Source organism: Lepus europaeus, chromosome 5, assembly GCF_033115175.1.
Source record: "Lepus europaeus isolate LE1 chromosome 5, mLepTim1.pri, whole genome shotgun sequence".
NCBI classification, from domain to species: Eukaryota; Metazoa; Chordata; class Mammalia; order Lagomorpha; family Leporidae; genus Lepus; species Lepus europaeus.
The window spans coordinates 13,382,071-13,403,479 of record NC_084831.1 but is presented as its reverse complement, the minus strand read 5'-3'; the positions used below and the strand labels follow the sequence as shown (position 1 = coordinate 13,403,479).

The following is a 21,409-nucleotide window of genomic DNA, read 5'->3' as shown; positions in this document are numbered from 1 at the left end:
CAGCCTCCCCCAGCACCCGCCTTGGCCCTCCGTCCTGCGGCCCCTGTGCGGACTGCACTGCTGCACATTGAGCAGGACTTGGCGCCCACAAGATGTCCCCAGGCCCCCTCCTCACCCCACCCCACATCCACTGCTTCCCCCTGTTCAGGGCACCTGTGGCTCGGTGACACCGTACCCTCCCTTCCCTCTGAGGGGCTTCTGGAGCGGAGACGCTGTCCGTGTGCTTCGTCCCTGTTAGCCGCGAGCAGGCTTTATCTCGAGCCACGTGTTTGAATGTGGAGACACAGACACCCGGGTCCTGGGAGAAGCAGCCCTTTGAGAGCCATCGCAGTTACTCGGGGGCGGGGCTGACCACTTCTCCTCGAGGAAGAGCCACCGCTGTCCTCTGTCCACCCATGGTGTTTCTACAGATGAGTCAACAGAAGCTGGGGAGAAAGCCATCAGTGGAAAGAATCCAGCGTGGAACCAAGATGATTTTTGTGCTGAGAGAGGGGGAAAAAGCCACCCGACTTGTTCCGAGCATCCCTTGGTGCCAGCCTGGCATGCACACGCACACACGCATACACGCACGGACTGTTCCACTTGGAAGGAAGCACAAGTATTACTGGAATCTTGGGAGTCTGTTGGGGTTGTTTGGAAGTTTGTGGTCTGGATAGTTTAGAGAATTTGCAGTGGGAAAAGCCAGGACGCCGGCGGGTGACTCAGTGGCTCTGTGGCCCTGGGCTGCTGGGCCTCTGCTCCTACTTCTTGGGCCATCCACTTCCCAGGGCTGTGGGGATTCCTGGGGCCAGGTGTAGCAGGGCCTGGTGTCCTGCCCAGCCTGTTGTGTGGCGGGATGAGGTTAGGTGGCAGTAGGATTGTTTTGTCCCCCATAAAAGTTTAGATTTATTTGTTTGTTTGAAAGAGTGGCAGAGTTAGAGATTCCATACACTGGTACAGTCCCCAAATGGCCACAATGGCCAGGGCTGGACCAGGCTGAAACTAGGAGCTTCATCCGGGTCTCCTATGTGGGTACGGGGCCCTAGCACTTGGGCCATTCTCCACTGCTTTCCCAGGTACATTAGTAGGGAGCTGGATCAGAAGTTGAGCAGCCAGGACTCAACTCGGCACCCATATGAGATGCTGGCATTGCCGGTAATGGCTTAACCTGCTGAGCCACGATGCTCCATACAAACTCTGACCCTGGAAGTCCCTTGCCTCTTCCTGAGACTTCACAGCCTTTTGGAGTTCAGGTTATCTGTGGGGTTTCAGAATTGCAAGTGTGCCACATGTTCCCGTGGGGGCCCGGCCCTTACTGTCATGTTTTCCCACGTGTGTTCCCTTACTGCCAAACAGGACAGGGATTTTGGGAGTCCCAGGCCCTGCCGCCATCTGTCCGCCTACCTGGGCTGCACCCACCAGATCCGTGGTGAAGAGCAGTGGTTCCAGGCCGCGGCTCCACGTGCAGGTGCCTTCTTCAGAGGCGTGCTCAGTGGACTTCCAAGCTAGCCCGTTCAGATGTTCATCCCGGACTCGGAGTTTAGAGGTGAAGAATTCGACATGCGTGTGGTTTACAAGGCCTGGCCCAGGCCGTGGTACCCACTGATGAGGAACGGGCTGATTCTGCAGCCCCTGCCTCCCGTCAGGCCTGCCCCCAGGAGGTTCCGTTCACACTGACCTCGTGGGCAAAGCCCTTCTTACTGCGTCCCCACTCTGCGGCCATCAGCTGAGGCTTCTCAAGTATTTAAGTCCCAGTTACTCGCCAGGAGACGGACGGAGGCCACGTTGGCTTCCTACTTCGGGCTCTGGCTGTGGGGGGCGAATGCCCAGGTTTCATGGGGTTCTGGCTCTGCCGCCTCTGAGTCCAGTTCCTACCTTCCTGTGCCTCTTCCCCCCGTCAATGGCAACAAAACAGCAGGCGCTGCTCCTCTGTCCTGCGGGGCTGCTGGTGGTCGTGTGAGAGCGCCCGTGGGCATGGGGCAGGAGCTCCGCGCTGCTGGCTTTGTGCACAGAACTGAATGCAGGGCCGGGCTCCTCTGTCTGAAATGGCAGTGCTTTTAGACATGAGTCGTGCGGATGCATTTTTACCTGTTTTTTTTTTTTTCCCTCCAAAAAAAGATTTGTGGTGATGTAGAAGAGTACAGCCTACACAGTAACGTTTCAGGTACGTAAACAGGACTGAGGCACATCCAGGACAAGGGTGTGGCTGCCTGTCCACCCTTACTGTCCACCTGCAGCTATGGGTCCCTGGGTCCCAGTCCAGTCTCCGGGTCTATCCATCCAACTCCGAGGCCTGGTGCTCACCATGACGGATGCCCCCCTGGGGCATCGCTGCGTCTCTCCTGTCCACCCTCCCACGACCCTAGTCTTGTGTAAGCCAACACCGTCCCCCACACACACTTAGGTGTGGCGCTGGCACAAGTGGTCCAGACGTCTCGTCCCCGCCCCGGGGAGAGCCATGCCACAGATCCCTAGGGTCCGTGACTGCGTCGTGTGCAGGGCTCAGGGTGGACCAGCAGCTTCCCCTGCTGGGGCGGCTTTTGGAAGGCGCTGTGGCGAGGCGGGATGAGGCCCTGCAGGATGATTCGGGTGTATCGATCGGGTGGAGCAGAGAACCAGGCTGGCCTGCGAATCCTGCGGGTGGCTCCGCAGGCCGGTGTGGTGGAATCGAGGTGGCGCCCCCTTGCCAGTCCTGGCGACGTGAAGGCTGGTGTCCTGTGCTCTCTGAGAAGGAACACAGTGGGAGCGGTGCTCCAGGCCTGCCTGACTCGTCCCCCTCGGGGGACTTTGGGGTGACAGGTGGACAGCAGAGGCCCCGTGTGCACCCGCGCCGGGCCAGGCACAGCGGTCTGTTTCCTCCGTCTGGCCCCATCCTGACCGTTCCTTTAGAAACCGCGGCTGTGCGTGGCCCAGGCTGGGCCCCAGCTTCACCTCTGCTGACTTCTCAGGTGGAGTGGGGCACCCGCCCAGGGGAAGACAGGGGGCGCTGTTGGTTGCTGACGTCACAGGAGCACAGGAAAACCCCGTCTAGGCAGAGTGCCTGGTGTTGGCTCTGGGGGCTTCTCTGGCCGGGGCCCTGTGCACTCTCCAGGCTGAGGGGGGTGGGGGCGGGGGAGTTCTCTGCATGAGATGCAGTCAACAAGGCGCTAAGGAGCCGCCCTTCCAGCACAAGGCGGGAGGCTGAGGGCCAGACCAGCATCTCACAGGAGAGGCCCCCAGGGCCTGGGACAGGAGGCTTTGTGGCTGGCACCCCCCCCCCCCCCCATCTCTCCTTTGGACCCTGGCTGGGGTGGGTGTGGACCGTGCTATGGGAGAGCCAGGGCCGGGGTCCCAGCAGAGATGCCGTGCGGCTGGGCCTGGGCCCCGCCTCAGAGGAAGTGCTCAGTGCCGCAGTCTGGGGGGCTGTCATCCTGGAGGAGGCCGCAGCTGCCCCCACCACTTAGCCGCCCCGGGTGCCGCGTGACTGACAGCTGCACTCAGAGGGGCAGTCCTCGTGTCTGTCCAGTGGGGCCGTGGCAGGGCTGGGTCCCGGGGCGGCGTCCTTACGTGGGAGGGCAGCAGCAGCCTCCTCCTGCCTGTGCTCCTGAACTTGTGCAACCGTGACGGGTGAAAGTGCTCCTGTCGCCATCAGTAAGTGACGCTTCTGAGAACAGCAGCGTGCCCGGCCCCGCTGCTGCTGCTGCTGCTGCTGCGTGGAGCCCGCCCTGAGCCTCTCCCTGCCCCCTCCCAGACTGTGGAGCCCCCCCCCCAGCCTCGTCAGGGTCACCCCATGCCACTCAGGCCCCCCTCGGCTCCCGCCTCCCGTCTCTAGTCTGCCTCCCGTGTTGGTCACAGCAGGGCTTCCTGTCTGTCCCTCTCCATCGCGGAGTCCTTGGCACCTTGCACAGTGCCTGGAGCAGGCCCCAGCATTGGTTGAAGGGAAGGACTTTCCTGAGGCAGGTGTACGACTCCCCCACCCCAAACCTGGCTCCTGAGACTGGGGGCAGAGAAGGATTCAGGCCGCTTGGGTGCTGGGGCCCTTTGTTCTCCGGAACGCGTGCTTCTGCCTCTGGGGCTAGCATGGCGGCTGGGAACGCTGTCTTCACTTTCCTTTCTGTATAAAAAACACAAAGTTTAGTTTTGGGAAAAGAGTAGAGGGAACAAAATGTGAACAGAGCCCTCTGCTGGCCACCAGGAGCTCCTGCGCCCTGACGCTGCTGGAGGCTGTGTGATGGGAGTGTGTAAGGGGACATGGGCAGTGTGATGGGGGTGGGGGGGCCATGTGAGGGGAGAAGTGGGCCAGCCGGGGCCCTCCCTACCACGATTCCGTAGATTCCTCATCTGAGCAGCCAGGCACGTGGAGCCTGTTTTCGATTCTTATCTCCCTGGTGATGGCTCTCAGCCAGGGGGCAGATCAGAAACAGAATGTGTTCATTTTTTAAAAACCAAGGTACAGGGTGCGCTTCTCAGAGACGGGGCGCCGTGGGTTAGATTATCCGTGCAGCTGAGCTGGTCTGGCTTTTGTGCTTTTTTTCAGGGTTCATCTCAAGTTTCTTTTTCTGGTTGAACCATTTTTTTTTTTTTTCAGCATTAATAGCTAACGGGGAAGAGGAAGAGGCAAAGTGGAACCATGTGGCCGCACAGACGCAGCCCTCGCTGTGGCCGGAAGCTTCTGATTTGTGTCTCCTTCCCTGTGATCAGCTGTTGGGTAGATAGCAGAGACGCGTTCCCTGGGGACAAAGGAGGAATGCGGTTCTGTTTTCACCTCTCGCATGTCCTTCCTTGGACGCTGGCAGCTTGGGGACGCTGGGCAGTCACCTCGAGTCACCCCGCTGAGGGGTGGTGCCAGCCGCTGGGTTTGAGCTGTTCGGAAGCAGGAGGCAGGTGAGGCAGGTAGGACCCACGGCACGCTGCCTGCACCCAGTACCCGGAAGTGGCCTCCTCCCATGTGGGGTGAAAAGGTTGGTGGAACCCTGCCTCTCCCCCCAGAAGGCCCCAGGGCTGTTTGTTATTCCAGCTCACTGGGAGTTGCGTCTCGGTCCCCCCCACCCCGGCAGCCTGCGTGGGCTGCCCCCTCTGGTGGTTCCCGAACATCGCTCAGGAAGGCTGTGAAGCACTGCCGCTCCTTCCGGCAGAGCCCCTCCTGGGCCTGGAGGCTGCCGAGCCGGGGCCGCCCGTGCCCCGCCGTGAACCCTCAGCTTTGTCTGGACCTGTCCTTCCATTTAAAGTGTGTGCAAACCCATGATCCGTGAGATGTAATGTGATTTCTTCCACGGGTCTGAGCACTGGACGTGACGCGGGTGTGGGGCGGGGGTTCCGGCGCGCGTGGGGAGACAGCCCTGTGGCGCGGACTAGAGGACTGCCTTCATTCTGGTTCAGCAGGACGACCTCGGCCGCAGGGTGAGTGTCCACGTGGCATGGAGTGGGGACGGGTGCTGGGTCCCAGGCGCCCATCTCGGCCTCTGGGGCGGAGTCAGCACAGTGCAGCTGTGGAGCGTGGCAGGAGTTAGCGGAGGGCAGCTTCAGAGCAGCAGCCCCCCAGCCCCCCAAGATTCAGGACCCAAAGAACTGGACGTCTTGGTGAAGCTGGAGTTGCAGCTCAGCCCTGAACGTGGCGGGGGGAGGCATGGGAGAGGCTGTGCACGTCCTGTGTGACGTCTGGGACATCCATGTACTCAGGTGTGCTTCCCTGTGTGTCTGGGGTGCACGTGTAACTGGCCGAGCCCTTCACACAGTGGCTGCGCGCGCCAGGTCAGGACTAGTGCTCCTCGGGGCACCCGCTCTGCCGCACCCCTGCGGCCAGGCTGCGTAGCCCAACTTCCCGTGACAGCGACGGCATGCACGTTCCAGAGCAGATCATCGTGGATCAGAAGAGACAGGACTGCTAGAAACCCAGCACCCACCCCCGGCCCAGCCTGGGCTGTGATCTGGAGGGGCATACTGTGCAGGGTTGGCTGGCCGTGTCACGCTCCAGACATTTTTCATGGTGGAGCCAAATGCCCACCATTGGAGAGTTCCTGGGCTTTCTCTGCAGTGTGGTTAAACGTGAATGCTTGTCTGAGGCCGGCTGGTGTCTGGCTGTGGACCTTTGCCTAGTGCAGGCCCCACTGCCGTGGGCTGTGGCTGGGGCCCAGCCCTCTGAGCTGTCGCAGCACCGCTTGGTCCTGTCTTGGTGCTTTCCCAGCGTAGAGCTGTTTGTACTTGAGATCATCTGATTGGACCACGAGGGAAACTGGCTGTTGGCATCCATTGGAATATGAGTCTTGACAACAGATTCTTTTGATCAGGGTTCTTATGCTCACTCATTTATTTGTTTAAAAATGAAGTTGATTGGAATTTGAAAGGCTCCAGGTTATGAAGCTCCTTCCTCCTTCCTTCTCTCCTCCCTGCCTCCCAGGCACAGCGTGGGAACTGGGGTGTAGCAGTGGGGGAGGCTGGAGCCCCTGCTCTGTAGGATGGATGTCCCGGGGGCGAGGCGGGCAGCAGCGTCAGTGGGAAGTGAGGTGAAGCGGCCTACGTGCGAGGGGGACGTCCCTGGAGCCGTCGATTAGCCTCTTGGATAAGGGGGAAGTCAAGCCTCTCTCAGACCGAGGCCCCGTTATCTGTAAGCCTGCTGGGGAGAGGGAAGACAGCTGCCCCAGGTGGAGCGCGGCTCAGGGAGCACTGCCTTCTCCAGCGTCAGTGCGTCCAGCGTCTGAAGCAGCCTCGTGATGCGGGTGTGAGGGGGAGGTGTGTTCTGTAGCAGGTGGTCTGGGTGTGGCCGGTGCTGTCCTCAGTACTGAAGACATCCTCCGCTGACCCTCAGAACCACGCGGCGTGAGCACCTGTGTGGGTTTTCCTGTGCTCGCTTCACAGGGAGGAAACCGAGTCCTAGGAAAACAAGCTGACTTGCCCAAGCCCACCAGGCCAGGCCGCTCGGAAGCCGGAGCCAGGAAGGCTTAACTCCGTAGCCTGTTTGCTTAGTTCCAACCCCCACAGACGCCCACCTTCATGACTGACCTCAACGTTCTAATCTTCCAGGTGGGGATAAAGCACAGCTGCTTCCCAGGAGGAGCGGTGTGCTGCCAGAGAGGGACCAGCACGGGGCAGGCCGCGGGCCGGCCCACGCGTCACCGTGCTAACCGGGAAAGTCGCCCCTGTGTTTTCCTGTGCTGTCCCCAGGCAGCTGGTGTCAGGAGAGGGAATTCTTTTTTTTTTATTTTTTATTTTTATTTTTTTTTATTTTTGACAGGCAGAGTGGACAGTGAGAGAGAGACAGAGAGAAAGGTCTTCCTTTTGCCGTTGGTTCACCCTCCAATGGCCGCCACGGTAGCGCGCTGCGGCCGGCGCACCGCGCTGTTCCGATGGCAGGAGCCAGGTGCTTCTCCTGGTCTCCCATGGGGTGCAGGGCCCAAGCACTTGGGCCATCCTCCACTGCACTCCCTGGCCACAGCAGAGAGCTGGCCTGGAAGAGGGGCAACCGGGACAGGATCGGTGCCTCGACCGGGACTAGAACCCGGTGTGCCGGCGCTGCAAGGCGGAGGATTAGCCTGTTGAGCCACGGCGCCGGCCAGGAGAGGGAATTCTGAAAGCTAGCCTTGCACACACAGGCCAGGGCTGTGTGCAGGCAACACACCACCTGCCTGCAGCAGCGTTTGTGCAAGCCACAGGACAGCACGGGACAGCGCTCTCCCCAGCTGAGTCCCAGAGCCCCCTGCGAGCCCACAGGTGGTCTCTGGAGCAGTGGTGCTTCCTGCCCTGTCCTTGGGGTGGCGACAGGGCCTTCAGGAGGACGCGGCAGCTGGGGGCGCCGTCGGCCACTCTACCAGCTATGTTTGCCACACTGGGAAGGGCTGTTGGTGCAGCTGGCAGCCCCTTGCCTGGTAACTGATACCGTGGGGCCCCCGTCAACCCAGGCCCATGAAACACAGAAGTCAGCACAGCGAGGATCCATGTGGAAGTGACTCAAGCCCGAAGGAATCCGTGTGTGCAAGCGCTGCCTTCCCATCCTGGAAGCTTTTGTTGGGAGATAGATGTTGGAGTTGGGAGGAGGCGGCCAGCGGCCTGGTTACCAGCATGGCTGTGCGTCAGGATCCGCAGCCTTTGCCCTGACGTGGAGGCCTCCTGTCCCCCACCGTGGGGCCGTCCTGCTCTGGAGGCGGCCCCTGGGCCCTGGGCTGGGCAAGGCCGGTGGGACGCCCTCTGCAGCACATGGACTTGACCGCGAGCCAGCCTGGTCATGCTTGGCTGGGGGCCTGGAAAGTATGGTGAACTCCACCCAGCGCGGGAGCCCGGGGGAGTGCTCCAGCACGCACGGTTATTCTTCTCGGAGTTCTTGGGATTCCTGTGCACGCGAAATGTTTACTTTCTCCTCGGGACTTCAGCTTGTACCTTGCCCACCCGAGACCAATAGTAAGCATATCCATACTTAAGTTTACGAGACCACCCTGGCGCCCAGGTAATTAAAGTTGCACACAGGCTCGGGAAGGGAGGCTGTACTGGAAGTCACGCCCCACTGTAACTCAAGAACAGGTTTCTTTACAGAGGGACACCGCTGGTGTCAGACACGTGTGGAACAGGCCCCGAATGCTGGCAGGGCACCAAGGGCCAGATGTGCAGTCCGCCAGCCGCTCCGGCCGCAGCTGTCCTCCGCCAGCCCGGGTTGCAGGAGGGGCTTTAACCGTTCCTGCCTCTCCCTCTCTCCACAGGTCCCCAGCCTGTGTGAAGACCTCCTGTCTTCTGTGGATCAGCCCCTGAAAATCGCCAGGGACAAGGTGGTGGGCAAGGATTACCTGCTGTGCGACTACAACAGAGACGGAGACTCGTATAGGTGAGCACCCGCACCGGGAAGACTGCTGGCTGCCCCTGTCCCCAGCCGATCACGGCCACGGCCACCGGCTGTGGCAGCCCCAGGACCACACGGCCTCGTCTTCCTGCTTCCTCTCCTCCTTTGTTATGTGTTCATCACCGCCAGGAGTCTGGAGTGCATCCAAGATGTGGCAGTCTGCCTGCTGCCCTGTGCATCTTGCAGCCCTGTCGAGGGGTGGGGGGATGTTGTTCACGTAGCAGAAGGCCTGCAGGGCAGGGGTGCGTGTGCTGGGGACCCTAGGCCGGGAGGGCTCTGTGGCTTAAGGCGTGGCAGCTCTCCCCTCTTCCTCCATCCCCACGCCCAGGGCAGGGTGACCAGGTGTCGCTGGGCTGCACCAGTGCTGTGTTCATGGCTGAGGCCGGCGGTGTTATGCTTGCAGCCAGTCTGGTGCCTCTTCAGACCCGGGCAGCACAGAAGGGGCCATGGTTGGCCCCAGGAGAACTTCCTGGCAGAGGTGGTGTCTGTGCAAGATCTTTAAGCCAGTCCAGTGTCCTGTGATGGCAATCTGTGGTCAGTACCTGGGAAAGTGGAAAAACACGGGGTGCTCCAGGTGTCGCTGAAGGTCACCTTACCTGGCTGGATGGTGAAGCTCTTGGGAGGGGGCCCAGGTGCCTGGAGGCAGAGGCAGGCGCAGGAAAAGTTACCTGGGGTCAGCTCCCACCAGCCCTGCAGCGGTGGGACTTGGAAGACCACTGTCTGGCCTTAGTAACGGTGCGCGGTCATCCAGCCGCGCACTCTTCCGAGTTTCCCATCTGAGGTGCTGATGTCCCATGAGGATGCCAGGCAGGCAGTGAGCAAACGCATAAAGCACCAGCGTGTGACGTAAGTTCTGTCATGAAGCGACGAAGGAGAACTAGAGAGAGACGGGCCGGGTGAGCAGGGAGCGCTCCCCTGGAAGTGGTGAGCCCCAGTGAAAGGTTCAGTCCTGCCGTCAGCCAAGGCCAGCACAGGGTCTTGAAAGCCAGGCTGAGGGTTAGTGGGAGGTGAGAGGCCGGCACGCGTGTGCTGGGGTTCACTGGGGAGGTGAGAGGCTGGCACGCGTGTGCTGGGGTTCAGTGGGGAGGTGAGAGGCCGGCACGCATGTGCTGGGGTTAGTGGGGAGGTGAGAGGCCGGCACGCGTGTGCTGGGGTTCAGTGGCGAGGTGAAAGGCCGGCACGCGTGTGCTGGGGTTAGTGGGGAGGTGAGAGGCCGGTACGCGTGTGCTGGGGTTCAGTGGGGAGGTGAGAGGCCGGCACGCGTGTGCTGGGGTTAGTGGGGAGGTGAGAGGCCGGCACGCGTGTGCTGGGGTTCAGTGGGGAGGTGAGAGGCCGGCACGCGTGTGCTGGGGTTAGTGGGGAGGTGAGAGGCCGGTACGCGTGTGCTGGGGTTCAGTGGGGAGGTGAGAGGCCGGCACACGTGTGCTGGGGTTTAGTGGGGAGGTGAGAGGCCGGCACGCGTGTGCTGAGGGTTAGTGGGGAGGTGAGAGGCCGGCACGCGTGTGCTGAGGGTTAGTGGGGAGATGAGAGGTCGGCACGCATGTGTGGGGTTTAGTGGGGAGGTGAGAGGCCGGCACGCGTGTGCTGAGCACGGGGTTCATCGTGTGCTCCAGAGGTATGGTTGACACTGCCTGTCCGAGAGCCCGGCCTGTGTTAACGAGCACATTCCTCTCCTGGTGTCACAGGGAAGGTAGGCAGTGTATTCCGGCTCAGTGTGGAGGCAGTGAGCAGGGGCGAGATGGGCGGTGTTTTCGGAGTGGAGCCGGGAGCGGGGTAAGAAGGCGCTCCCAGGGCTGAGGGCCTCTGCAGCTGGCCGTGCAGTCACATGGGGCTCCTGGGAGCACGAGGTGCCTGTCAGATGCAAGTGGGGACTCCCTGTGGACCACAGATGCGACACAGTTCCAAGAAAGCTCTGGGTCATCCAGCCCACAGGTGGCCAGACAGCCCCGGGGCAGGTCAGGTCCAGTCCTGAAGGGCTGTTCTGTGCCAGGCATGGTGTCCAGGTGCATTCCTTTGCAGGTACCCCGGAGGAAGCAGGGGAACCACCCCGGAGAAAAGTCCTCAGAGACGCACCCTCCCCCGCGTGGGGTTCAGAGAGGGCTTCCTGGAAGAGGTGGTCCCTGAGCCGCGCCTTGCTTAGTCAACACCGTTTGTTAGCTTTTCCCCCGCTGAAAGCCCAGCCTGCTGTGCACGGCAGCTGTCCCGCAGGAGCCTGTGGAAGGGTGGGGTTGTGTCCCTGCCCCAGCCAGGCCGGGCTCCCCTTCCCGGAACCCTGGGTCTCGGCAGAGGCTGCCCTCCTTTCCCCGGCCGTGGAGCTGTCGAGGCCTCTGACTCTCCTGTGCTTGATCCGTGCTTAAATGAGATCCTCATGGCGTGGCCGCTGCCAGCCGCGCCGTGTGAAACCTGTTAGCTGAAACAAAAGCCCTCTCGGAGGGAAGGGGGAGGCCTGACTCTGAAACCGAGGCGTTCCTGTCCATCTGTCTTTTTTCACTTGGCCTCCGTTTAAGCTCTGAAATGTGTTCTGAGTGCTCCCTCCACGGGGAGCATTCTGGGTAATGTTAGGATTTTTCCCCCAGCTGCAATTACCACGGCTCCAGGACTAACGGCGTCTGAGAGCCAGGAGAGATGTGGCCTCCAGGCTCCTGCAGGATTCCAGGCCCTGTCTGCGGGAGAGCTGGGCTCCGGTGCCCGGCCAGCTCGGCCTCCACTTGAAAGCTGGTGGGGGCAGGGCTTCCGAGAAGGCGCGGCCCGTCTCTGAGGGTGCAGAGGGGTGTGGAGCTCACTCCCTCGGCATCCTGGGGTGGAGGAGCCCGGCCTGGCTGACAGAGCTGGTGACAGCCCCCTTCGCCACACCTGTCTCTGGGTCGGTTGACGTCCTCAGCCCGCTGGCGTCTCTGGGCAGAGTGAAAAGCTGCACCGTGTCTGAGGGCTGGGGGACCAGCAGTGGAATCCGTGTGGGTACCACCTCCCCCCACCAACCACGGCGGTCACTAAAGCCTGGCTCTGTGCGGGGTGCTGGGCCGTCGGGGCCATGGCAGCCGGGCTGTGTTCTTGCCAGGATTCCTGCAGGCCAGGGCAAGGGAAGGATGAGAAGGTCGCCTCTGTGTGGGAGGGAGGAGGGCAGGAGCGCATTCACTCCTCTGATGAGTATTTTAAATGAGTCCACGTCTGAGTGCCAGGCACTGAGTGGCCAGTGGAGAACGAGACCAGAGGGCACCTCCCTCCGCGGAGACGGCCACGCTGGCCGTCCAGACCAAGCCACAGTAGAGCAGGACGTCGTCCCGGTCGCTGCAGACCACTGGGCACGCTCGGTGGCGCTCGTGGAACCTTTCGTCCTCTCAGTTCTGCCAGGCAGCGCTGTTGAGAGGGCGAGCGAGACAGGAGCCGCACAGCAGCCTTGCCCGGGAGCAGAGAGGCCTCTGGGAGAAGGAGGCACCCACGTGGGCGTCGCCCTGTCTTCCAGGCCGTCTGGGCTCCCAGCTGGTTCCGTTTCTTTGCCGTGCTGAAAGCAGGTTCCTGCGTGACCACTAGAGCTTACACTGGTGCGGGGCAGCACGGAGTGTTTCTCCCCATTCTCGCGAAGGCTCCACTGGCTGCGGGTGGCGAGTGGGGGTAGGAAGGAGGGCTTGCAAAGGCTCCTTCTGCCTTGGGGTGATCAGGAGCAGCTGTGGCAGACCCTCTCCCTGCCTTGCCCTTGGTGACCCGGCCCCTGAGAAAGCAGGCACCTGTGTCCCGCGGCAGCCCGCGGAAGAGGCAGCCCAGCTCCCTCTGACCCCTGACTCAGTGTGGTTGCCTGGTGGGGCTGGTCCCCAGGAAGGAAGCTGTCTGTGCACAGAACTCGTGAAAGCTGGCTTGAGGAGAGGGCCCTCGTCAGAGCCTCTTTGGCGTCCAGAGTGGCGTGAAGGGGGCGTCGTCGGCAGGAGCCGCGGACGGGCAGCGCAGGGTCCTGGTGATGCAGACTCCCCAGCCCCAGGCTGTCTGCTTTTCATTCCTCTCGGGTCCTTCTCTGCGCCCCCTGCTGGAGTCACCCAGGGCGTCTTCTCCCCGCTGCCCGCGCGCTGTAAGGAGGCCTTCACAGAGCGGGCGGCAGTCAGCGAGGGAGAAGCTGGTCCTGGCTGCCCAGCGCCTGCCCGCGGGCACGCCGTCGGCCCTCCCCTTCATTCCCACAGCAGCTTCTGCTCACTGCAGGCACAAGGCTCAGCCAGTAGAGACACTGGCCGAGGGGGCACAGCTGTGGGGGCTGGGCTGCACACCCCTGCTTGAAGGCCCTGCCTCCGGGGAACCATTCGCATGACCTCCTCTTCCCCCCACCCCCAGGTCACCATGGAGCAACAAGTACGACCCTCCGTTGGAAGACGGCGCCATGCCGTCCGCGCGGCTCAGGAAGCTGGAGGTGGAAGCCAACAATGCCTTTGACCAGTACCGAGACCTGTGAGTTTCGCGCCCTCCCGAGTGGGCAGGGCGGGGGCGCTCCTCAGACAAACAGATAATTGGGTCAGTGTGGAGGTGACAGGCACACACCGCCCGGGGGGCGGCTGCTGCTGCTCCTGGTTCCCAGCGCCTGCTGTGTGTGAGACACAGGTGTCTCAGACTGTCCTCTCCGGCAGGTAGAGCCCCCGCGTTTCAGGGTTGAAGAAATGAGGCGTGTGTCCAAGGCAGGGCCAGGGCTCCAGCTCTCTGTTTTTACCGAACCTTGCGCCACCTTCTGCCCGTGGCCAGGGCCCTGCTCGCCCACTAGTTGCCAGGGCAGCGTGGATCAGTGTCCCGAGCTGGCTGGACCCCGGCTGTCCCTCTAAACGGACGTGCTGGATCCTGAGCTGTGCGACCCCGGCCCGTCACAGTGTCCCCTGCCCCCCAGCACTGCCCCACACGGGAGTGGCCCCTCACCCAGGCGCTCACCCTCTGGCAGGGTCTGTCCCGCGGGTCCCAGCACAGCAGTGACGTCCGTGACTCTGAGCAGAACTGATCAGAACGGAGTCAGCGGCTCCCTGAGGGACTAGGCAGTACATTTTAGGCTCTGCAGGTCTGTTAAGGTCTTTGTTGCTTATTCTTTGTTTCCTTTTATCCTGCAAACCCCTTTAAAAATGTAAAATCTACTTCTTGAGCCTTGAGGCTGGTGGGATGTAGCCTCAGTCTGTAGCCTCCCCTGGTCCAGAAAATGGGCAGGATAACGGAGATGAGAATGGAAACGCCTGAGCGGGGGTCCGCGCTCTGCCGACGCTGCCATACCTTGAGTGCGGTGGTCTGCCCTCCACCGACGCCGCCATACCTCAGGTGCGGCGGTCTGCACTCCGCCAGGTGGGCAGCTGGCGTGGCCGACTCACTTGGGGCACTTTGCTCTAGCTTTTTTTTTTTTTTTTAAAGATTTGTTTATTTGAAAATCAGAGTTACAGAGGCAGAGAGAGAGAGAGAGAGAGAGTCTTCTATCCATTGGTTCACTCCCCAAATGGCCACAACAGCCAGAGCCATGCCAATCCAAAGCCAGGAGCTTCTTTCAAGTCTCCCATGCAGGTGCAGGGGCCCAAGGACTTGGGTCATCCTCTTCTGCTTTCCCAAGCCATAGCAGAGAGCTGGATCGGAAGTGGAGCAGCTGGGTCTTGAACTGGCGCCCATATGTGATGTCAGCACTTCAGGCCAGGGTGTTAACCTGCTGCACCACAGCACCAGCCCACAGTTTTTTTTAGGAGTTATTTATTTATTTGAAAGAGTTACACAGAGAGAAGGAGAGGCAGAGAGAGAGAGAGAGAGAGAGAGAGAGAAAGGTCTTCCATCCGCTGGTTCACTCCCCAGATGGCTGCAATGGCCGGAGCTGTGCTGATCCAAAGCCAGGAGCCAGGAGCTTCCTCTGGGTCTCCCATGCGGGTGCAGGATACCAAGGACTTGGGCCATCTTCCACTGCTTTCCCAGGCCATAGCAGAGAAGTGGATAGGGAGAGGAGCAGCCAGGACTTGAACCGGCGCCCATATGGGATGCCGGCACTGCAGGTGGTAGCTTTACCCGCTATGCCACAGCACCGGCCCCTCTTAACATGTATTTAAACAGATTTCTGTTGTTTCTATTGATGTCTCTTGAGTCTACGCCACAAACTTAGTTTGGTTGTTAGTCTTTTTTTTTTTTTTTTTTTTTTTTTGACAGGCAGAGTGGACAGTGAGAGAGAGAGAGACAGAGAGAAAGGTCTTCCTTTTGCCATTGGTTCACCCTCCAATGGCCGCTGCGGCCGGCACATCTCACTGATCCGAAGCCAGGAGCCAGGTGCTTCTCCTGGTCTCCCATGCGGGTGCAGGGCCCAAGGACTTGGGCCATCCTCCACTGCCTTCTCGGGCCATAGAAGAGAGCTGGCCTGGAAGAGGGGCCACCGGGATAGAATCCGGCGCCCCAATCGGGACTAGAACCTGGTGTGCCGGCGCCGCAAGGCGGAGGATTAGCCTGTTAAGCCACGGCGCCGGCCCGGTTGTTAGTCTTAATGTTCTTTTATTTTGTTTCTTATTTCTTATTTGAAAAGCAGAACAAGAGAGAGAGTCAAAAGTACCTTCCATCTGCTGGTTCACTCCCCAAATGCCCACAAAGGCCAGGGCTGGGCCAGGCCAAAGATGAGAGTCAGGAACTCCACCTGGTCTCCCATGTGGGTGGCAGGGACCCATGGACTTGAGCTGTCACCTGCTGCCCCCCAGGCTGCACATTATCAGGAAGCTACATCAGGCAGGGGAGCGGGGACTCAAACCCAGCACTGCAGCAGTACAGGTTGTAGGCGTCCCTGGCAGTGGCCTAGCCAGCTGCACCACAGTGCCTGTCCTTGCACATTCAGTAAAACATTTATTTTAGACGAGAGGAAACATGACACTTCTCTGACAAATTCCCTCACTACACTTGAGCAGATGACTGACGTACCAAAGCTGTGTCCATCACATGCTGAATTTTACATGTATCGTCTGCTTTAATATTTTTTTTCCATTGAGAGAGCAAAGTGTTCCCGTCACTGGTTTATTCGGGGGCCTGCGATGGCAGGAGCCAGGAGCCAAGAACCCAGTCCAGGTCTCATCTCTGGGGGCGGGGACCCGGTTACTTGAGCCATTGCCTGTCACTTCCCAGGGTCTGCTAGTGGGAAAACAGAATCGGGAGCAGAGCTGGGAGTCACACCCGGGCACCCTAGGCACCCTAGGCGCTCGGATGTGGGTTGTGGGCTATTTTTCTTTTTTTCCATTTTGTTTGGAAGGCAGACAGATCTTCCATCTCGGGTTTGCTCCTCAAATGCCTGCAGCAGCTGGGGCTGCATCCGTTTGAACCCAGAACTCCATCTGGGTCTCCCACATGGGCAGCAGGTGCCCAGGTACTTGGGCCATCATCTGCTGCCTCCCATGATACGAGCAGGAAGCTGAATCAAAAGCAGAGCTGAGTGGCCCGTGCTGTGGTCCAGCGGGTTAAAATCCCAGCCTGCAGTGCCGGTCCCGGCTGCTCCACTTCCGATCCAGCTCCCTGCTAATGCTCCTGGAAAGCAGCGGAACATGGCCCAAGTGTTTGGGCCCTTCTACCCACATGGGAGACCCAGAGGAAGCTCCTGGCTCCCCACTTTGGATCAGCTCAGCTTTGGCCATTGCAGACATTTGGGGAGTGAACCAGCGTATGAAAGACCCCTTTGTGTGTGTGTGTGTGTGTCTCTCTCTCTCTGTAACTCTTTGAAATAAATAGAATGGATCTTTAAAAAAAAAAAAAAAAAAAAAAAAAAAACAGAGCTGAGCTCAGCTGAGCACTCTGCCCAGGGACGCAGGCATCCCAAGCAGCACCCTGACCACTGTGCCAGGTGCCCGCCCCACACGTAGCTGTGTTCAGTGAATTCCCGCAGGAACCTCTGGGGAAGATGGTTTTGCAGTTCAATCTTACAGATGAGACTCCAAAGGTCAAGTGACTCACACAAGACCACAGGACAGGAGCACAGAGCTTGGATTTGAACCCACGGTTGCCTGAGTTCTGTGCAGATTGTTGGTTTTCACAGTAGAGCAGGTCTCTGTTTAAAGGGTCTTACATCTAGCACTTCGCTGCGTGATAGCTCCTTCCCCAGTGCTCTGTTGGTGTTCATATTAGTGGATATTTTCTGTATTCTTTTACCTGGCCACTTGGCAAGATGCCAGTCCAGCTGTTCAACAAGAATGTGCGAGTGGATTGGATTCCTGTTCAACTCATGCTGCTGATGGTAGCAGTGACCAGCAAGTGGCTGTGCCCTGGGAATCCTCTACACAGCCCTGAGCCAAAGGAGGGGGATTCAGGTTCAGAAAGGGGAGGAAGCCTGCCCGATACCACACAGCTGTCAGTGGAGGGACGGACAGAAAACCAGCTCCGGACTGGCCTGCAGAGCGGGCCTGCAGAGGGCTGGGGTGTGCCCTGCACCCGCAGTGAGGTCCTCGCCCTCACGGCCCCGCCCCGCCACTGTGGAAACCCGAGTGGCAGGCGCTGAAGTCACTGAACCGACGTGCTGGGTGCGTGGCGGCGACAGCCTGGAGTGAACCACTGCCCTGGGTAGAGCAGGAGGCCCCAGCCACGTGGAGGGCCTGGCTGTGCCAGGGTCTGCCGTGCTGGTGCCCCGGACGTGTGCACCCTGGATCTCTGAAGTACAAGGAGGTGTGACAGTGATTTGGGCCGCTTTTGTGTCCTTACTAAGTCCTGCACCAGGGAGCCCATCTGCCTTTCAGCGTGTGATCGTGGACGCGATGGCAGATTCCACCCACAAGGGGGCTGGCTTGCTCCACGTGCTGCCTCCCAGCCCAGGACGCTGCTGGCCTCGCCCCGGTGCACCACCAGGAGCTGCGTTTCGTGTTTTCCCGAGTTGGACTGTGTGTTCAGGGCGGACTTGGGTTGGGTTGTTACTGCCTTGGTAAAGTGGCTGGCACACATTGCCCTCGGTGTTTTGGGCCAGGCCAGAAGAGCTGTCTGAGCTGTGGTTTCCCCCGCTGCCCGCGCCAGCACGAGCAGCACCTGGGGGGCTCCTCCTGGCGGCTTGAGGAGCCCATCACGTGTGCATGTCCCCAGTGTCACTGAGGACTCTTCCCAGGATCCCAGCGTCCTCTTGCTCTGTGTAACAGATGGTCGCAGAGGCACTCCAGGGGCTCACAAGGCAGGGACACAGCAAGGGCTGGGCTCACCCCGCCTCCGGGGAAGTGTCCTTTGTAAATTTTATTTCAAAGATGTATTTATTTGAAAGTGTTACAGACAAAAGCAGAGACAGATCTTCCGTCCACTGGCTGGCTCCCCAGGTGGCTGCAGCAGCCAGTGCTGGGCCAGGCCAAAGCCAGGAACTTCTCCAGGTCTCCCATATGGGTGGCAGGGGCTCAAACACTTAGGCCATCCTCTGCTGCTTCCCCAGGCCATTAACAGGGAGCTGCACCAGGAATGGAACAGCTAGGACATGAACTTGCACCCACATGGGATGCCAGCATCACAGGCAGCCACTTTACCGCTAGGCCACAATGCCAGCCCTGGAAATACCCATTTTTAAGGTGGCTTTTTTTTTTTTTTAAGATGTATTTATTTTATTTGAAAGGCAGAGTTAGAGACAGAGATCTCCCATCCTCTGGTACACTCCCCAAATAGTCATAACGGCCAGAGCTAAGCTGATCCAAAGCCAGCAGCCAGGAGCTTCTTCCGGGTCTCCCATGTGGGTGCAGGGGTCCAATCACTTGGGCCATCTTCCACTGCTTTCCCAGGCCATCAGCAGGGAGCTGGATCGGAAGAGAAGCAGCCGGGACTCAAACCAGCACCCATGTCCCTTGCACACTATGGGTTCTCCCTGTGTGGTAGGAACCACAGACCTCAGAGGGATGCAGGTGGAAGCTGTCCTTAGGACACCAGCGTGGTGGTTCCCCCCCCACCCCGGCCCTGGGTGGGAACACTCTGGGCGCACCTGTGAGGAGCTTTCTCCCACGCAAGATGAACCTCCCTATTTTGGGTCTAAAGTTTACGAGAACAAACTCCTCTTTGTTTCTGAAGACATCCTGGGGTGTTGCTCACTCTAGAAGCTCCCCGTCTCGAGGGTCCAGGGAGGTTGCTGGTGGGTCATCAGAGACCACGAGCAGAAGGGCGTCAGCCAGGAGGCCCTGAATTTGGCTGGCTCTGACCAGCAGCCACCCTGGGCTTTCTAGGCTTGCTGCCCCTCTGTGCCCTGTTCCATAGGACTCAGCCTGGTTACCCTGGGAATGAGACCACTCTTCAAGGAGTCCTCCGCGTGTCTTCCTTTCAGTGGGCAGGTGGGCTGCGGCGGAGGACCCTCTGTAGGAGGAGGTGTTGCCCTAAAAGCCCCTGCACCTGCTGGCTGGGTCACTCAGAACTGTCGCGGGAAGGGCTGGGAGATGACCTGCCTCCTCACCCCCGCCAGTGGAAAGAAAAGGGGTGGTGGTGGAGCCACCACTGCACAGCAGGATGGGCCCGGGATCGTGCCAGGGGCTGGGGGAGCTGAGGCCATCATTCCCAGGATCGTGCCAGGGACTGGGGGAGCTGAGGCCGTCATTCCCAGGACGGCCCCGTGCTGGAAGAGCAGATGCTTCCCCTGGCCTAACCAGGAACCCGCAGTGCTTCTGGATCCTGGGGTCCTGAGGCATCACAGTCAGGTCTGTGTTTGGCTTGGGCTCTGCCTTCTGGCCCCCTGCGCCGTCAGATGACTGACAGCTGCCAGTCTCAGCCTTGTCGGGCCCCTGAATCCTCTTGGTGTTGCTGTGCTGCCGGGAACTTGGAGGGGGCTCTGACTTGACCGCCTGCAGGAAGGCCACCCTGGACCTCGCTGTGTCACTCTCCCCAAAGCTCTCAGGAACCAGAAAGCCAGTGGCCTAGGGGCCATGACCTTGCCACATGCGAGGTCTGTGCTGGGCCCGCAGCCCCTGCACACAGTGTGAGAAAGCCTCTTGGGTGCCTTCCCCGTTCGCCTGCGAGCCCAGTAACCTCGTCCTTCCTCCTCGGGAGGAAGGTGAGTGGAAGGAGACCCTGCCCTGGAACACCATCGGGGCCAGGCAGCTGTGCTGCACCAGCCTCTCCCCAGCGACCCTGCCCTGGAAGAGGAAATCTTCCTCCCAAGACCGTCTGGGAGAGATACAGGCTCCTTCTCCAGGTGCTAGGCCCTGGAAGGTGTGGACTCTGCAGGGAATCAGAGCTACTGCCCAGCACCTGGTGGCACATGGCGCGCGGGATGGAGCTGGGCCGGGGTGGCTGACTCCGTGGGGTGCGCCCTTCCCCTCTCCCCTGGGCTGGCAGTTTCTCAGGCAGACTTGACCAAAAGGGCCAGCAGTTGTGGGTGAGGCTCTTCCCCAGGGCGGGCGGACTGAAGAGTAGGTGCCCAGGGAGGCCACCCCATGTCCTGCCCCATTCCCTCTGAAGTCCCCTGGGCCCTGGTTCTCCTGTGCCTCCTGAACCCCCTCTTGTCATCCCTAGAGTAGGAAGGGATCCCATCCTCCTTCCCCCAGCTGTCAACTACCCCACCACCGTGCTGGAAACGTGTAGGTGACGGCTGTGTCTCCAGCATGCTGCGGCCAGAGGCAGCCTCGCTTGCTTTCACGCCACCTTGTGTTGCGTCCACTTCCACTCTGTCCCCACCTCAGCTGTTCACGTTCCTGTTTCCCAAGCCCCAAGACAGTTGGTTTCCTGTGTCTGGTGGAAAGGCTGGCTTGGGGCAGGCACATGTCATGGCCCTGCGCACCAGGCAGCCACGGGGTGGCCGGGAGCACGAGCTCCTGGGTGGGTGCCCTGTGGGCATGGGTCCTTCTCTCCCAGCAAAGTCAACACTGCTTCTCTGGTCCTGGGGCCTCGTCACCCCTGTGCTATCCATCTTTCTGGGGAGAGACGGAAGTAGCGCCTTCCCTGTAGGGTATGCACTTTGCCGCTGCCAGAGGAATGGCATGCTGGCCAGGTGAGCCGCCTTTGGCTGCCAGGAACCCGAGACCGAGGCTTTGATAGTTGAGGTTCCCAGAGAAGACAGGAAACTTTGCCTGCCCAAGCTTTCACGCTGGGCCTCGCCCTGGCCTCTCAGCCCAGCTCTGCCCGACACCAGATGTTCTGACCAAAGGGGCCGGCACCACTTTCTTCCCAAGCTGATTGCTCCCATCTGCACCAGGCATCTTGCCCCGTGCTCTGCAGTGCATGGCTCTTGGCTTGGAGCAGATAATACCTTCAAACACGCGGTTGCAATTTATTGGCCTTATAAGTTAATTTTAGTGGGTGTGCAATTGATTGAAATCAAAGTTTAATGAAGGCCAGAGTTTGGGGTGGAGGAGCAGGGTGGGGAGGCACTTGTGTTCTTTCTTGCTTCAGGTCTCAGATCATCTTCAAAAGCGCTGCACGTCTGGAAGAGGTTTGCATGGTGCTTGTGACAGCCCTGGGAGGTGCAGGCTGTGAGGGTGTCCCCGGGCTCTAGCCTCCGCTTGCTGGGGTCCTCCTGGGATCCCAGTGGTGTCCAGCCAGGAAGGGTAGGGCAGGCCTACTTGTGGTGTGAAAGACATTGGACCCCTCCGGTTCGTGGGGCCTTGCAACTGCAGGTTTGCAGATGCCTTTCCTGCCCCTAGGCTGCTAAGGGTGGCCCCGTCTTCTAGGCCTGAGGCCCAGGCGGTGGGGAGATTTTAATGTTTTGGCCTCATTGGGAATTGTCGAGGTTGA

General features: G+C 60.1%; 1 protein-coding gene across 2 annotated transcripts in view; it reads left to right on the top strand.

The window, feature by feature from the left end:
* CAPZB (capping actin protein of muscle Z-line subunit beta) overlaps positions 1 to 21,409 on the top strand; it is a 122,108-nt gene that overhangs the window by 75,817 nt on the left and 24,882 nt on the right. For both annotated transcript variants that reach the window (XM_062190539.1, XM_062190538.1), the window contains exons 3-4: positions 8,646 to 8,767; positions 13,100 to 13,213. In XM_062190539.1, coding sequence (XP_062046523.1) covers positions 8,646 to 8,767; positions 13,100 to 13,213 — 236 coding nt within the window. The remainder of the gene's footprint in view (positions 1 to 8,645; positions 8,768 to 13,099; positions 13,214 to 21,409) is intronic.